The sequence below is a fragment of the Talpa occidentalis genome, unplaced genomic scaffold (assembly GCF_014898055.3).
Source record: "Talpa occidentalis isolate TD23 unplaced genomic scaffold, MPIMG_talOcc4v2.1 talOcc4.15, whole genome shotgun sequence".
In the NCBI taxonomy this organism is placed as follows: domain Eukaryota; kingdom Metazoa; phylum Chordata; class Mammalia; order Eulipotyphla; family Talpidae; genus Talpa; species Talpa occidentalis.
Window position 1 is genome coordinate 20,961,877 of NW_023601543.1, and position 18,757 is coordinate 20,980,633.

The 18,757-nt window shown below is 46.4% G+C and overlaps 1 protein-coding gene across 1 annotated transcript in view; it reads right to left on the reverse strand.

Moving 5' to 3' along the window:
• The window catches only part of SLC25A43 (solute carrier family 25 member 43), a 35,814-nt gene that overhangs the window by 1,250 nt on the left and 15,807 nt on the right, over positions 1 to 18,757 (reverse strand). Inside the window, exon 4 of the mRNA XM_037512025.2 lies at positions 664 to 798. Within this exon, the coding sequence (XP_037367922.1) occupies positions 664 to 798 (135 nt within the window). The remainder of the gene's footprint in view (positions 1 to 663; positions 799 to 18,757) is intronic.

An 18,757-nucleotide genomic window follows, 5' to 3' on the forward strand; every position in this document is an offset into this window, starting at 1 on the left:
CAAAAGAAAATGTCAACGCATCCACTATCAACTTGCATCAGGGTGAACTGAGATGAAGAAGGTGGACATGGTAATAACTCTTTTTGGGATGGGGAAGATGGCAAAATGAAGGTTGGCACAAAGGGTGTGGGAGAAGAACGGAAGAGGGCCAAGTGACTGAAGGGTATGCCCCGGGGAAGCCTGGGTCTGGATTCATCTGCATACAGACACCCGACATTTTCTGCCACACTTGCTGGCCTTGGTTGGAATCAGGGTATCAACTAGTGGAAGGTTGGTCCAGAGTTTGTAACTTTTTTTTTTTGTCATGGAGTTCCTTGGGAATATGATGTAAGCTATGCACCCTCTCCCCAGAGAGATGTGCGTGCCCTCACATACAATTGCATACACTCTTAGGATGGGGGACTGGGTTCCCCTTAAGAGTCCATGAATCCCTGTGTTTTGAAGGTCTATACTACATGCTCAGCTCCTCTGGGATGGGGTATCAGAAGCCTCAACAGTGTACAGGGCCTCCTCTCCCAGGGCTGCCAGCCAGTCTATATTCGTGGGCCTTGGGCTCCCACCAGTGCTAGGGGTTGCTTCCATGCGAACTGTGTAGGAGAGGCAAAGCAACAGGGTAGAACTGGAAGAGGCAGTAAAGCAGTAGAGGCTGACCTCTCCTCTCACCTTCAGCAAGTTGGCTGCCAATCCGTTCCACAGCCCCAGCACCCCTTGCGTCTTCACTACCTGCCGGAAGCAGTCTACTACCCCTGAGAAGTGGACATCTACTCCTCCACAGTGCGGAAGACAGGGGCTCTGGGCCTGGCAGGGAACAGAAGACGGCATGAGGTGATTTAGTCATCAGGAAATAAATATCCTAGTCAGCACAGCTAAGGGCTCAAGTCTATAGACTTGGATGCAATGCTCCAGGCCAAGACAATGGCAAAAATGGCCACTGCAGGGCTCATTGTGTTCCACGAGCTTCACACACAGTGAAGTTATGATGCCTCATTCATGTATCGGTGGTTTATTTGGCTTGGAAGGAAGCAGCCATTTGGGACAGACAACTTCACACCACTGCTTCCCAACCTAGGCCCTCTGGCCACGAGAAGTACTCACATACCCTGAACATTTGCAAAGTGCCCTCCTGTTCCTTGCCTTAACTGGTCTTCCCCTGTGAACACTCTCAGTGGGGCTGCTCATTTCCCGCCTCACAGATGTCCCAGGGTGGGGAGCAGAGCCATGGCACCTTGTTCTAGCACTTCTTGCTGTTCACACACCCCAATTCCTTCCCTTTCAAGCCAGAAGCTCAGGTCGCTGGCCCACTGCTCATTGCTGCCCTCGTTATTGACATGCTGGCCACACTTCCACATTCACTGAAGATTGACACGGGGGGGGGGGCCCTCCACCCAAACTTACTACCATCTTAGGTAACTTCAGCATCGACAGAGACAAACCACCCCTGGCTTTCTGCACCTCGTCTTTAGTTGGCCACCCACTCCTTTGCATCCCCCACACGTGGACTTCATTACCATTCCCAGAACTATCCGGGTCACCCAAATGCTCCACCTCGGAAAGTAACAATTTTGTCCTTTAGCAAAACAATCTTGTGATCCGATGAAATGGGTTTTCAATATCCTGTCTACATACAAAATCAACACTATTCCCCAACGCTGGGGCACCAGTCCCTCACATCTAGTCATCAGACACAGTGTCAAATTTACCTTTAGCTATGCACACAATTCCGTTTGTTTCTACCACGTCTAGTGGGGGCGAGCATCGCATTCTGTCGCAATGGAACCAAGATTTTCCACAGGGGAGAGGCTGTACAGTGGGGCAGGAAGAAGAACACATACTCTGGAGTCATACAGGTGGGGTTCCAGGCCTGGCTGCTCCACTTACTGGCCAGGTGACCCCTGGCAACTTACCAACGCTGCTCAAGCCTCAGTTTCCCTCTTTAGAGAATGGGAAGAGCACCTGCTGTATGGGGCGGCAGGGAATTAGATGAGGTGGGCGGGTAAAGCACTTCATGGTGTCAGGCATGTAGTAAGGACCAACGGACACGAGCCAGCGTTGCCATCATTATTATGTTGAAAGTATTCTAGACAGCAACAAAATCCCCTACCTAGCTTATTAGACCTTATTAGAAGATGTCCACTTGCGAAATCTTCCACTTCAGAAGTGCTCGGAGCACAGTGTTCTCATCCATCCAGATCCCTGTCTCACTTATTCAGATTATTCACGACCGTGTGGATGGTTCATCCCTCTAGTCCCGCGCGCTCCTTCACCCGCCAGGCCACCAATTCCCTGCCTGCCTCACTGTCCTCCTTTCTGTCCTGGCCGCTTTTTTCTGCATCTATTCTCAAAATCGTTGCCACCTGTCCTTCAGTAGATCTCCACCCTCCCCCAAACCCGTCTCTGCTCTAAGTCTCTGAAAAAGAATCCAGATGGGCCGGATCGGCGGAACTGAAGCTGCGCTGGCTGTAACTTTGGATCCTCGTACTATGAAGCAAGTCTTCAAAGCACCCATTTTGCCATTTCCTACAATGGCTCTTCCAAACCTTACCACACACTCAGCGCCTGCACCCCACAGCATTTCCTCCATCTAGGCAGGTGCCCCCACTTTCTAGTTCACAGGGAAAATAGATTAGACAGGGCTTCTTGCTTCTGTGTATAAATATCTTTCTTCCTACCGGTGCCCGGGGTGACATACCTTTGAACTTCTCTCTTGGGCACCTTTCCCAAGAGACCTGACTTTTCCCCTTAGCAAATAAATAAACTCAAATCCCTCCCACCTTAAAAGCAACTGCTTCCATTGATCTTAACTTTGCCCTGAAGACACAACCCAAGCTCTCATTTCCAAACGAACATAATCAAATGACCTTATTTTGGTTTCAGAGTTCTAGGTGTTTAAAGACTGGTATAGATGTGTGTGACCACTGCCACGATCAGGATACGGAACTGAGACATCAGTCCTATGAATTCTCAGATGCCCCCCATTCCAAGCAAGGCCTCCCCCACTCCAGGCCATCACTAGTATGTTCTTTGTGGCTATAGTTTTGCCTTTCTAGAATGTCACGTAAATGAAACAGAAGAGAAAGACTGGAGACAGTGAGCGCAGACAGTTCTTTCCAGGTCTTTCTCTTTTTACACTGGCTTCTTTCACTCAGCATGGCACTGTGTACATAGTTCTACTTTACTAAGAAGAGATGGCGTGGTAGAGAATATCACACATGTAGTCCGCAATGTTATTACTGCTATAATTAATCAATAACTGCTATTTATTGACTGCTTATGCACCTTTGAGGAAACTGAGGTTCAGGGACAGGTGAAGTGATTTGACCAAAACCTTGTCAGCTAGTAAATAACACATTTCATTCTGTCTCAAATTAGTTGTTTCATGTCCCTTTCCCCCAGGGGACTGAGATCCCTGATGGTTGGGACCTTGCTTTGCTCAGCTCTTCTCACCATCACCCCCCATGAAAGCGTGGGGATACATGAACAAATGATAGGGAAGTGGTGCTACAACCCCACTGTCATGGTTCAAACTGTTCAGAAGCCCAGGCCTTTCGGACTCTTGAGTTTTGCTGTCTCTGACCAGGATGCCTGGCTCTTTCTTGCTTTCTTTCTGATCCCTGTATCTTCACCATTCCAAGTCCTGATAACTCAGACTCTTCAAATCACAGGCTCAAATATGAAAGGGACTTTAAGACAGACCAGTGCAATTACCTCCTTTTACAGCTAAAGCCCAAGACCCTGAGAGTGACAAAAGCTGAGGCAGGACTAGAGCCATAGGACTAGGAGCTGGGTGGACCCTGCTTCTCCCCCAAGCTGCTGCAATCTGTACTCTGGAATCCTGCCTCCCACTCACTCCCTGACCTTGGTCTCTAGATCCCAAGACTTAAAAGGGTAACTTGTTCCATGTGTGCCACCCACCTCACCGTCCTTGCAGGACACTCCACCCTGCAACCAGTGGCTGCACGGTGGCGGTGGCGGCAATGACAGCAGGTCATCCTGCTGAGGTGAGACTTTAGCTTTTCTTGTGATCCCACACTAGGAGGACACTCAATGTCAGGGATTCCAACTAGTGTGTGAGAGTGTGTGTGTGTGTGTGTGTGTGTGTGTCTGTGGGGTAGTTAGTAAAACTTGTGAAGCTTGAATTGTGAACTATTGGAAGGAAAGTCCATTTTATTGGGTATGACTAAAACTAGACTAATGAAGGACAACTTAGTAGAGACACTTCGCGGGCCTGACTTGTCTGCATAGCTGAGTGGTTTGTGAAAGCCTTGGTAGCACTACACAAGGTCATATGCATGAGTTTTACCATCACAAAGCCCTGGATTTGAACCCTTCAAAAGTGGAAGTGCAGTGTCTTCCACTCATTGCTGTGTGATCTTAAGCAAGTTCCTTAACTTCTCTGAGTTTCAGTTTCTTCATTTCTAAAAAGGGGTAATACTTATCTCTTAGGGTTGCTGAGAAAATGAAAGGGGAAAAGGAAGCATCCCAGCAGCACAGTAAGTGCTCAATAATGTCAGCCCATATTATATAGTCCAGCAGGCCTTAAAAGCAGCTTCTTTTGGTAAAATCATATTGTCTATATTAATAACTTCACTATTCCCTAGACTACTAAAATGTTAGCTGAGAGGCATGCAGATTAATGAGTTTATTTCATATGAACAAGTGTTGCATCTTTCCTCATTACTCCAGCTTGAAGCTGGATTGAATCCACCTAGCAATGTTCCATGTTTCAAAATACACAACCCACTGCTAAGCATCAAGGTGAATGGTGAACTCTGGGGTTAGGCCTCCTCTTTGAGGTACAGTAACAACCACGGACAGGTCAGCGTATGAGAAACAGAACTGGAATGGATGAGCGGAATCTTTCAGTCTGGAGTGACAGGAGCCGAAACAGCCAGGGGTGTTTGGTGAATGTCTTACTTTCAAGAATTCACTCAGCCTTGTCCCAACCTGGCCTGCTTTCCTCCTTTTTTTTTTTTATTTATACAAGAGCTGGAGCACAGGCCAGAGGTGCGGGGAGGGTGAGAGGATTCACCAGAGACAGAGTGGGAGCAGAACAGGCAGACAGACCGAAAACACTGCTGAGGGGAGCAGCGGGCGAGACAGGAGAGGTCTGCCCCACCATATGGGCATCTACCTGGCTGGCCAGGAATTGAACCAGCACTGCAGAGGCTGCGGATAGCTCCACAGCGCTGCGCTCAACCCATTGAGCCACTGGGGAGGCCCCTGCTTTCCTTCTTTTCCCATTGACAGATAACTTGTCAAGCAGACAGTAAGCTTCTTTTGCCCTTAGAAAGCACCTGCTTGAAGTTCCTCCTGCTGCTGTTAACAGGGCATGCTGAAAAGAGGAAATGAAGCTTCTTATTCTGCTATGCAGTATTGTTATTGGTTTTTCTTCTGCTAGTTTCTGGGAAAACTGCAAAAAGCCCCGAATCATGCATGAAGGTAATCATTTTGCAATCAGGTGCCCCCCGCCAGATCAAAAACAAAAAGGCACCTAACCAAGTTACAAAAGTTATTTGCGTAACAGGTCACTTATAATCAACTTGTGTGTTAAGGACCATCTACATTCAATCTTAGAGCCTTAACAAACTTCCAAATTTTCACCTTTGCTGCCAAGCCACCGTCACTCTCATGGACCACCGCAGCAGTTTCCTGAGTAATCTCCTTGGGACACAGAAGCTTGAGGCTCCTTGCCTTCCCCTTCCTACTGTCCATTCTTGACACAGTGGCCACAATGATTTTTAAAAAGATCTTATAACTTACCTTCTTAAAATATTTTAATGGATTTATTTAAGAGAATAAAATCTGCTCCCTATAGGGTATAGCACTAATGCAGTGAGCGCTGAGTATCTAACAACTGGTTCTGTGGGGGAGAACAAGCTGAGCGGTAGCATTTACCGATTTCAATGGTGTAAATACTTCTGTCAAGGTTGATTTCAAGCTACCAACTGGGAGGTCAACTAGCTCCTACAATAACAGCTGCAATAACCTCCCTAGGTAACTCCCCTGATGTCAACTCTTCAGGGGGTCCCCACTGACCTCAAGATAAGGCCCAGACTCTTTAATCCGGCTTACCAGGCCCTCCATCACCTGGCTCTCTGCCTGTGTCCAGGACTATGTTGTATGCTTCAAATACTTTTCAGTTCCACTGCCAGGACCTCACATCATCTCTTTCAAGGGGCACCATTTCCTTACCCCCCACCCAACCTCCAGTCTACACTTTCCACCCAATCCTCCACACTGTAGCATGGTACCATTCCAGATACACTGAATGCTGTCAGCTTTGCCCAGAGAGCTTTATCAATTCCCAATTTTCCAAAGAAAAACACTCAGGAGAAAAATTTTCCAAAGGAAATCTTAACAGAATTCAAACACCTTTACAATCTGGTCCCTACCTATCTTCCCAGTATCATTTCCTGCTACTAATTTGTGAGGTTAAGTTCATGTGTCAACTTGGCTAGTCTGCAGTACCCAGAGAGTTGGTCAAACACCAGTGTAGATGTTACTGGAAACATAATTTTTTTAGATGAGATTGACATTTACATCACCAGACTCTGAGTAAAGCAAATTACAATTCATCACGTGGGTGGGTCTCATCCGATTAGTTGAAGATGTTATGAGAAAAAAAGACCAAGGTCCCTTGAGACAGAGGGAGTTCTGCCAGCAGTTTGCCTTTGGACTTGAACTGGAACATCAACTTGAACCATAACATTTCTAGCCTGCCAGCCTACTCTCAGATTTCAGATATGCTAGCCCTCAGTCATTGAGAACCAGTACCCTAAATCTTTCTCTCCATGTATATGTGTGTATATACATGTATATATATTTGTAATTTAAAAATCTGGATATTTGGACATTCACATTCATATAGATGGATATTCATATATATGAATATATTGCAATATATAATTTTTTATCCATGGACTGTTTCTTCGAAGAACCTAGACTACTGTCATCCCCCGCAGCATGTGTTTGGATTAGTTCCAGGACCCCCAGGGACACCAAAATATGAAGATGCTCAAGTCCCCTATATAAAATAATGTACATATTACACCATATAATCTACACACATCCTCCTGGACACTTCCAATCATCCCTAGATTACTTACAATACTTAAGCCAATGTCAATAATACGTAAATAGTTGTGAGACTGTGTTGTTTAGGGAATAATGACAAGAATAGTATAGACAGAGCCATCATAGGTCTTACGTCATAACATGAAGTTTTCAGGGGAGGTTTGTATAATCTACAGATGTGGAACCCATGAATAGGGAATACCAAATGTGATAATATCTACCCCTCCCCCTGGGATCCCACATTCAGTCACATATGCTATCCCTGGAACACTATTTATACTTTTTTCTAATGGGCAAAATCCTAGTCACCCAGGACTGAGTCAGAAGCCACCTCATCTTGGAACTTTTCTTGATTCCCTAATTGAAACTGCTTGTTTCTTTCTTCTCTCCTCTTCCTTCCTAACTCTCTCCCTTCTTTTCTTAAAATTTATCACCCCCACTTTAAAAACCCTTTTTATTGTGGAAAATTTCAGGCATATACAAAAGTAGAGAGGATAATAAAATGAGTGCAAAGTTCTATTACCCAGCTTTACCAGTTAGCAAAACACAACCAACCCTTTTTTTTATCTTTACCTTCATAAGATGTCATTGTAATTCATATGTGGATATTTAATTATGTTTCTTAAAATATAATGGCTTCTCTAAAATATAAAATACATGTACAAAATACACGATGCCATTACACCACCTAAAATATTACAATTCTTTAAGACCATCATGTATCCAGTCAGTGTTCCCATTTTCTTGATTGTCTCATCAATTATTTAAGGACTTCTTTGTTTGAATCAAGGTTCTTTCTGTAATCTGTGCTCCCAAAGCTATTTGCTTAGGCCTCTGCTGTCGGGTCCATCTGGTCTGAGCTGTCTGGGTACAATCCTGCACTGGCAGCCAGCACGCTTACCAGAGCAAGTTCTAGGTCTTCCTCACTGTCGCGCTTTAGGAGCTAACATCCTTCATTTGAACATTTTCAGACACAGAAGCCAAATTCCCCTCAATCTCAGGGTCACTAGTAGCTTTTCCCAAATACAACCATTTACCTGTGAGCAGGTTCAAATAAGCCAGATGGACGGTCATGCAGGGATAAAAAGGCCAGTATTTGCTGAGTCCTTGGTGTTAGGCATTACACTAAGTACTTTACATGTACTATGTCCTTTAATCTTCATAAAAGCCTCATGAAATAGGCAGTATTATCTTATTAGCCCTATTTTATAGATGACAAAATGAGATCTGCAAAAGGATAAATCTTCTAATTCATAGAACACAAGAGATACATCAACTTGAATCTGGGCCTGATGGACTTGGAATCAAGCTCTACCTTACTAAGCTACACTGTGTTCTGATGCCCAGGACTGAGAATGCTATCTTAGCCCCCCCACAAATTTGTTACTAACCATCTTGGTCAAGGGTGGCTGCCACAGCACATACACGGAATTAAGCCTTTCTGCTAAACCGGAGCTCATGGTATGATATGAATGAGTGCCTCTGCGAGAGTCATACTAAACAAATACGTAGGACACAAAGGCAAACCCGTGGTGCTGGTCGATCCTGGTTGTAGAGTGAATGTTTGTCTGGAAGTGGGGCCTCTGGGAGGGGATTAGGCCATGAGGGTGGAGCCTTTATGAGCGAGATGAGTGCCCTTATAAAGAAAGAAGAGAGAGAGTCTGTCTTACTCCACCATGTGAGGGCACAGCAAGATGGTGGCTGCCTACAAACACGCAGACAGGTTTTTACCAGATATGGAATCTACCAGTACCTTAACCCTGAACTTTCTGTTCTTCAGAATTGTGAGAAATGAGTGTTTGCTGTTAAGCCACTCAGAATGTGATATTCTGTTACAGTAACTCAAACTGAGACACCTCCAAAGCGAGAAGGAATGGTGAGGCATACACCAGAGCTTCTCAACCCTCAGCTGTGTAGTAGACCAACCAGGATGCTTTACAAAACCATCAATGACTGGCATCTACCCTGGAGTTCGAGATTTAACTGACCAAGGGGGAGGCCTGGATGTTGGCACGTTTGGCAAAAACCCCAGGTGATTCTGATGTGCATTCAGGGTTGAAGATCACTGGTGAGGGCCCAACACAGCCCCACGAAGCTCAGGGTTCAGACCTGGGTCCACCAGCCTGCTGCTGGTGCTGGTACTGCCCGGGGAAAGAGCATGGGGTCTGAAGCCTGGCTGCATGGACTGACTTTGCCACTCCAGCCCTGTGACCTTGAGCAAATGCCTGGACTTTCCTTAGTCTCAATTTCCTCATCTAACAAATGGGGATGATATTATCTACCTTAGAGGACTGTGGTAAAGATTAAATGAAATACATGTAGCATTTGACACAGAGCAAGGGCTATATAAATAACCATTATTAATATCATTCTTAGTATTATCTAAACCAATCACTAGACTGGAATGCGAGACCACCATTTGCCCAAACTATATCTTTAGTAGAGACACAACGTATGTCAAACTGCTAGTCACAAGGACCTAACTTAAATCCTTCCTCCACATAAACCCTAAGTTGTCTAGTTCATGCCCATAGCTCCTAGGAGGAGCTTGCTGCACTTTGCTGGGAATGATCAGAGGAGCTGGCCCTAGTCCTGGCTCTGCCACTATCTGTATAACCTTGGCTATGTCCTTTAGTTCTCTGAACCTTTTTCATTCCTGCACATGTCAAGTGAGGAGAGAGGAACTAAATGACTTTCAATGCCCTCTCTCACTCCTGTAATCCATGCTGCTGGCTCCATGCTCCTTCTGCTCTAGGACTTTCAACCTACCTGCCATCTCCTCTGCTAGCTAAGTCTCTCATCTTGCTCAGCACAAATACCACTTCTTCAGGGAAGTTCTCTGAGATTCCCAGCCAAAGTCAGGAGCCTAGTAAACACGCCTAGTAAACACTCTGTACTTGTCCTTCCTGGCACGTGACAGGTTGGAATGATTTAGTGTATAATTCTTTCTTTCATGTGTACACCCTGCTGCTGCCTGACTTCATGGAATTGTAAATACCAAGAGGGCAGTGACCATGTCAGTCTTGATCATAGATTTGTCCCCAAAGCCTATTAACATGCCTGGCAGACAGCAGGTACTTAATTCGTATTGAAGGAAAGAAGGAATACACCTGCAATAGATGAAAAGGTAGGATGAGCGGCTTCCTTGGTGGTGCAGGCGGTTGAGCGCAGCGCTGTCCACAGCCTCTGCAGCGCCGGTTCGATCCCCGCCAGCCTCAGAGCAACCCACATGGCGCGCCAGACCTCTCCTGTAGCACCTGCTGCTCCTCTCAACAGTGTATTTTGTCCGTCTGTCTGTTCTGTTCCCCGCTCTGTCTCTGGTGAATCCTCTCACCTTCCCATGCATCTAGCCTGTACCCTTGTATAAATAAAATAAATCTTTTTTTAAAAAAAGAAAAGATAGGATGAGTACTTGAAAGCAAAGCAATTGTTTCTGTCATAGACTCCACAGAGGCCTTCCAACAGAGGCAATATTTTAGGTGGTTTGTTCTTTTCAGGAGTATTGAAGTGATTCAGTGATATTTATAAAGATGTAACGCTCACAGATATCCTTTGAGTGAAGCAATCCTACTTGTGGGAGTTTATGCTACAGATATATTTGCCCAAGTGGAAAATGACATGTTACAAGGATTTTTGTTGCACCATTGTCAGTAACAGCAGAAACTTGGAAACAACATAAATGCCCACCAACAGGGGGCCAGTTATAGCAACTATGGAACACTACACTTCCATTTAAAAGTATGTGGCAGCTCCATCTGGACTAGTCTGGTGCAATCTCCAAGATACATGTGTTTGGTGAAAAACATGGTGACGAGTATCTGTGGTATGCTGCTGATCATCTAAAAGCAAAAAGCACAAAAATGCACTTGTTTATGTAGATCTTTGCATAGACCATCTCTGGAAAGATTCAGGTAAGATACTGGAAATGCCAGTGTTATCTCAGAGAATGGGGAAGCCAGGGGACAAAGGTTGAAGAAGACTTATTTTTCAATGTATACTCTTTGTACATTTTGGATTTTATATCATAAACATATGTTACCCTGGCAAAATGTAGAGTATTTAATTTAAAGACTGTTAAATGAAAAAAAAGGAAGGACAAGCCACAGACAGGAGAAAATCTTTGCAAAAAACACAGCTGATAAAGGACCCCTATCCAAAATATACAAAGAACTCTTAAAACTCAATAGTAAGAAAGGCAATCAGATTTTAAAAATGGGCCAAAGGCCTTAAGAGACACCTCACCAAAAAAAGATATACAGGGCCTCCCCAGCCAGGGAGCTAACCCACATGGCACAGCAGACCTCTCCTGTCTTGCCCGCTGCTCCCCTCAGCAGTGTATTTCAGTAGATCCACCTGTTCTGCACCTTACTCTATCTGTGTTGAATCCTCTCACCCCCACACCTCTGGCCTATATCCCAGTTCTGGTATGCATAAATAAATAAAAATAAATCTTTAAAAAAAGATATACAAATGGCAAATAAGCATATGGAAAGATTTCCACATATGTTAAGTCTTTGGGTGATATGTCATCAGGGAAATGCAAATTAAAACAACCAGATACCACTACACACCTATCAGGATGGCTAAACTCCAGAATACTGGCACTGCCAAATGCTGGTGAAGATGGAAAAACAGGAACTCTCATTCACTGCTTGTGGGGATGCCAAACAGCACAGTCACTTTGGAAGAGAGATTTCATGCAGAACTAAATATATTTTACCATACAATCCAGCAATCCCGTTAAGTAGATTAGACTCAAACTTGGTATTTACCCAAAGGAGTTGAAAACTTATGTCTACACAAAACCCGTCACATGGCTGCTTATCGCAGCTTTATTCATAATTGTCAAAACTAGGAAGCAACCAAGATGTCCTTTGGTATGTGAGATAAACTGGTGTACGTCTAGACAATGGAATATGATTCAGTGTGAAAAATAAATGAGCTATCAAGTCATGAAAAGAACGGGAGGAACCTTAAATGTACATTTACTATGTGAAAACAGCCAACCTGAAAAGACTACACACTGTATGATTTTAACTATGTGATGTTCTGGAAAAGGTAAAACTCTGGAGACAGTAAAAGATCAGTGGTTGCCAGAGGCTGGGATAGAGAGGAGGGAGAGGAGTAGGTGGAGCACAGGTGATGTTTGAGGCAGTGAAATACCTACTGATGGATGCATGTCATTACACATTTGTCCAAATCCACGGAACGTACACCACCAAGAGTGGGCCCGAGGGAAGCTGTGGGTTTTGGGTGATTATGACAAGTACAATGAAGGTTCACCAATTTTAACAAAATCACCACTCTTGGGGATGGGAGTTTATAATGCATGTGGGGGTATGTGGGAATCTCTATACCTTCCTCTCAATTTTGTCATGGACCTAAAACTGTTTGAAAAAAAATTAAAGTCTTAATGAAAAAAGATTTCTATTTTTTTTAGAAGTTTTTTTTTTTTAAAGAGGCACGTATTTTTATTTATTTATTTATTTGTTTATTTGTTTGTTTGTTCGTTTATACAAGCACTGGGTACAGTCAGAAGCGCGGGAGGGAGGGTGAGAGAATTTACCAGAGCCAGAGCGGGGAGCAGAGCAGGCAGAAGGACCGAAGTACACTGCTGAGGGGAGCAGCGGGCGGCAGGAGAGGTCTGCGCGCCATGCGGGACCCCCAGCTGGCCGGGGAGCAGCTGGGGATCGAACCGGCGCCGCAGAGGCCGCGGGGAGCTTCGCAACCCAGCGCTCAACCACTGCGCCACCGGGGAGGTCCAAGATTTCTATGTTTTGACTGACCAGACTGAAAAGTAAGGTAGCAGCAAGGAGTTGAAAATGCAACAAGCTGAAGGTCACGTCCCCACACTCTCCCATTATCCTGAGCACTTAAAACAAGACACAAAAGGAAGGAGACCACTAGTTGGAATAAATAGGATTTTAGGACCTTTTGCTTGTTATTTGGTAATGAGTTCTCTGTAGCTGTATAAGATACAACCTGAAGATCATTCTAAGGACTTACACACATGGAAGGCACTTGTGGGAAGAGGCTTTGTCTTTTGGCAAATTCCCAAGAAGCAAAAAAGACAATCAGAGGAAAGGACCTTTATGTCTTGTGAACCACAGGGCCCAAGTTTTTCTTGGCAGAGCCCAGACCTGCAACTGCTCCTCAGATATCTGGGCAGTACCCCAGCTCAGCACTGGGGATGTCTACACAGGTGGGTGGAGGCGGCTACCCTCCTCCTGCAGGGCAGACCCCAGTTCTAGCTGCAGGCCAGAGGACTGAGTAGCTCTTCAGAAAGCCAATGATGAAGACGGGGGAAGCCAGCAAATGGACAGCAGGTTAGTGTTGTTTGGGAAGACAGAAGGGAAGCAGTTCCTGTGTGCCCACTGGGGGCTGTGGGTAAGGAAACCCAAGGTGCAGCTGGACCAGGCTGGAGAAAGCAAATGGGAGGCAAATGAGGCGCGCTGGCAAGCCCGTGGGAGAGGCAGACAGAGTGCAGCCCCAGGAGCCAACAGTAGAGGCGCCTTGCTTAGGGGTAGACTGGACAGGAATGTGAGGAACATAATCGGAAGAGAAGGTTCTCAGAAGCCTGGGGCTAACAGATATAGGCAGAGCCTTGTCCCTGGTGGCCTCCAGGCAAATCGCTGTTAAACTAACCAAACAACGACAATCAGCTCTTCTGTCCTGCCTGCTCACCGTTATGTACAGAGATGGTCTTTTGAGGTTTTGTGGTGCTAGCTCATTTGTATATATTTTTTTAAGATTTATTTATTTATTTATACAAACCTTGGGTACAGTCAGAAGCGCGGGAGGGTGAGAGAATTCACCAGTAGCTAATTTGTATTTTTATAGCCATCACAGGAACCACTGAAATACACCTGGACGGGCTTTTACAGTTCTAAACAGGCCTTCGATGCCATGCGTGGACTCTGAAGAGATGCTTCAAGAACAATTAAAAAAAATGGTAGCTCGGTTTTGAGTATTTATCATGTGCTGGGCTTTGCAGCTACATTAACCCACTTCAGGGGTACAGGAGTGAGGCACTATTCTTACCCCCATGTTTTACAGATGAGGTCAGAGAGTTTACCTGGTTTACCTGATTGCAAGCGGGGTAAGTAAGGGGTCCCAAGCCCCCACTCTTGACCACTGAGCTCTCTGCCCACTTAAGCTTTAAGATGGACACAGGCTGTCAAAAACAATCCAGTAACAAGTGGGGGAGGGGGGAAGAGGGTAAACCTTGGTGCTGTGTTTCCATAGTTGGCCAGTCAGCGCAGGGCTCAGCGAACCCTGTCCTCATGTCCTGACCGCAGGGCAGGAGCTGAATGCTCACAGCTGCTGTCCTTCCTGGCTGACAGTGGGCCTCTTCTGGACCTCTCCTCCCTCCCCCTACCTCTCTCCTTGGCCCCACTCTGGAGACAGGTAAGATCCTCTCGGAGCTGCTGTTAGTGTTCAACTGGAGCTCAGCCAGGCCTGCTTAGCCCAGGGAGGTCATTTTGCTTCCCAGACTTCATCTCGTCAAAGGAAGGTAAGGAGAAAAGGGCGGGCTGGTTTTTCAAGTAGAATTGGGAAGGCTCCTGCCTGTGCCCTCCCTGGCCTGCCCTCTGGGGACAGTCTTGTTTCCAGGACCAACAACTGCTGCCCCTAAAGTATTTGGGGCATGCTCTAGCTTTTGAAAGACTGAAAGGGTGTGCTCTCCTTCCCTATCCTTTAACTGATGCCCAGACAAAGCACCTTGCCTCAGGGGTCTCCAGATAGCTGCATGGATGGGAAAAGCAGCCTTCCCCCCACACTGCCAAGGCAAATGCCACTGACTTAGGCAGAAGTCACCCCCCACCCCGAGGGGCCAGACACCAAAATAAGACGACAGCAAGGAGCTGACAATGCAACAAGCTCCAGGTAATGTCCCCATCCTCTCCCGTGACCCCGAGAGCCCAGTGCCCAGCAGCGTCACTGCAAAACAGGTAAGGGCTCCACTGGGACAACAGCTCCATTCCTACTGAGAGTAGGTGCCATGCCAACCAAGGAGGGCTGGCCTCAGCAGAAAAGCTAGACTCTGCTAAGCGCCTCCTAGCAGGCATGCTGATAACAACTGAGACACCCCCCCCCCCCCCCCCCCCCCCCCCGCTTGGTGCCTGCACCCCCATGGGGCCTTCTTCCTACTCCCTCTGGGAACCCACCCTATAACCAGCGCATGGCTAAAGGGCTGTGGCTGCTGAATGATCCATCTATGGCCGTGGCTGCTGCTTCAAATCTTTCCATTGTTAGGCTGCAGCAAAGGAGGCCCGTTTTCCAAAGATCTTTTTCTCCCTTCTAACTTGAACTAACCATTTCCTGACCCAAGCCAGGCTGGTGCCTATTTCTGAGCTTACCAGATACCATTTCCTTCCAAAGCTCTAACCCTGAGGACATGGACTCCCAGTTCTCAAGGTTGGGTCTCCCTCATCTTTTGCCACAGCCAGGGCCGGGGCCCAGTAGAGCACCTAGGAGCTGTACTCCTGGAGGATGAAGCCTAGGGCTGGGGGGAAGGGCTGGGCTCAACCCCAGCTGCCCCATGCACTGACTTTGTGCCTGTCAGGCAATTGACTTACCCTACCTGTGCCACCTTTCCTCATCTAGAAAATAGGAATAACTATTTATTTCACAGGGTCAATAAAGTAGATGAAGGAGAAAATAAACTGTTTTGTCCATAATAAATGACCAATCAACGGCAACTATATTATTTTCATTTTGTAATCCCAAGAAAGCTGTTCCTTTTATCACCTCTACCTTACCCTCACGCCATCCTTACCCCTGACCAAAGCCTCCCACTGAAGGAGGGCACACACTAGACACATTCATTTACAGCGCGTCACATTCGCTGCATTCAACAAACTAGCGCCTACTCTCTTGGACACTGGATTGTCCCGGGCCGTACTAAAGACTGGAGGTGGGAAGAAAGGGGTTGTACCACCAAAACGGTGTCAAGATTGCTTTACTCTGTCCTGTGAGCATATTTACCCATCCTGAAATGTTAACTGCCCTTTGGACTGAGATACAGAGAGGCTGACAGCTAAGGCAGGAGGTGGAGACCGCGCTGTCAGACCAAGAATCACAGGCGATTTTAGGCAGGGTCAAGCTGGGGTTCCCTTAGGGCAGCAGGACAGGGAAGGAGCAGGCTGTTCTTACCTTCAGTATGGGTAGGGACAAGCGCACAGACTTGGGGCTCACCCAGTGGCAGCTCAAGTTCAAGTCTCTACTCATAGGTAGTGAGGATCCCATAAGCCGGCTCTGAACTTCATTCATTTTTAAAACAAGTATCAAATGCCTGCTACGCCAGATCATGTGCTATGTGGACGTACAAACGTCTAAGACATACTTCCCAAAGACAAAGAGCTCGTGGTCTACAGGGGGAGAGTAGTAGACACAGAAGATGATGACACGTATGCGACATGTGCCACAGAGAGCAGGAGCATGAATAAGCCGTGAGCATGCAGAGGGGAGACTCCTTCTGCTTGCAATGAGAAGATCGCAAGAGGTGGCTTTGGCAGGGCAGAGGCACAGGGCATGGGTGCAGAGATGGGTGAAAGAGGGGCATGGAGAGAAATGCTATAGAAAACGAGCTGGCTGGAGCAGAGAGCACATACAGGTCAACAGCATCACATAATAGGGGTCATTTACCCACAAAGCTCTGCAAACAAAGTATTATGCCCCTGGGGGTGACAGTGAAAATGCAGCATCTGTCATTATTGTCAGGGCACACTGCCAACTGGGCTCTCCTGCCACACCGTCCCATCGGAGTGGTCAGGGTCACCCGTTGTGGTTCTACAAAGACCAAATATAGCCTTTATCCATGAAGATAGGTGAGTTGGTTGGAGGGGTCAGAAAAGCCAACTCCTTTATCCAGCAGAAACAACAGAGGTGCTGCTGGAGGTCAGAAGAGATAGCTCACAAGCAAATCCCAGTTGAGCCTTTAAGGAGCTGAGACAGATGCTCCAGGCAGAGGTGACTAGACTGGGAAATACACTTAGGTTTGCGAAGGTGATCATTTCCATTGACTCGGAGGCTTCCCTAGAGCAGAGGTCATAAAAAGGCATGCTTTGTTTCAGCCCAGACAGTACTGAACTTTTTTATTTGCCAACATTGCAAGACTGGAAGATTTTACAGAAAAATGTTGGATTTCAGGCTCCCTTGAACACTGGGCCCCCATTTTGAAAGGGCAGCCATCCAGTCCTTCAGAAAAGAGTTTGCCACAGCCTCCAGGCTCACTGCTTCCTTTCTGCTTTTCTTTTCTTTCTTTCTTTTTTTTGTTTCTTTATCATTTATACCTATTATTGCACCTTATCACAAGGGAATATTATTGAAACATTTTGCAATTTAACTGGATAATACATTTATCAACAAATCAAATCTACAAATAAAACATTTCATTGTGTAAAATGTCCATTAATATAGGAAGTCCTCCCCCCAAGAGCTTTTATTGTATTCTAATCACATTTTGTGAGCAGTCTTGTTAGCTCTCCTACTGTTTCAGAATGCCTTAGGAGGGCCTAATGCTCAGAATGCACTGGAAAACTTACTCTGTAGGTGGGAAATGTATATGCTGTCTGGGCTCCACCCCCCTCCTTTTTTTTCTCACATTACTTCCAACTTCCTGCCAGTGCATGAATTTGCAACTCTGCGTGGTGAGGGTGGCAAAGTTGCTAAGGGCAGCCTGCCAGGTCAAGGGGCTCGGTCTTTATTCTCTAGGGGCAATAAAGAACATGACAGAGGGAGAGCTGAAGAAAATTAGTCTGGCAGGAGCCCAGGGGGTGAGCTGAAGAAAACTGAAATGAGTATTGACCCTGGAGACAAGCTGCTGAGGCTTGTATTTCAGCTCACTGCCTGGACGGGTGAGGTTGGGCAGGCTATAGGAACTTTCAATGCCTCAGTCTTTTCATCTGTACAATGGGCTTGATAAGAATAGTACCTACTTTGTAAAGTTGCTGTAAGGAGCAAATGAGATCATGAGCATAAAGCACTTAGCACACTGCCTGGTACTTTAGTGCTGGAAGCATATGATCATTTTTAGAATTAATCTTGGAGACCCATTAGAGGATTACGGCAACAGCCTAGGCATGGGCTGGATAGGGAGGGTCAATGACAAAAAGAAAGAACAGTGTCAGAATGTTAGGAATGAAGAACCATCGGGGCTCTATGTTGACTGGGGAAGGGAGGAAAAGGAAGAATGGAAGAACTTGTGCCTGTCCAGCTTAGGTAACAGGGCAAGATGGCATTGAAATGAAAAACTCTGGGAAGCAACTTACAGGGGAAAGAAGTCAGTGTGAACATATTCAGAGGTGACAGTCAAATGGCAGCACCATCAGGCAGTGAGAAATGTGCGCTGGAGCGCAGGAAATGTGTCAGCGCCGAAGATGTGGGTTTGAGCAGGAGACCCCACGAGCAGGCAGGCCGCTCTGGGAGGGACTGGCTGTGTCTAGTTCAGCAAAGGCGGCCCGAGGTGTTAAGCATCTTGGCCAGGCTCAGCATCTGTTTGAACAGGCTGGGGCCTCTGCACTCGCAGACCATGTGTGTATTCTGCTCAGTCAGCTGTGCCACTTGGCTCCTACCTTTGTCCTTCATCTTTATGTGCTTTCAGTTCCAGTGCTGACCTGGCCCAATCTTGCTTACCTTGCGAGCCTCGATGGGGTCAAAGTCCCCTGGCGTAGCAACACAGGCT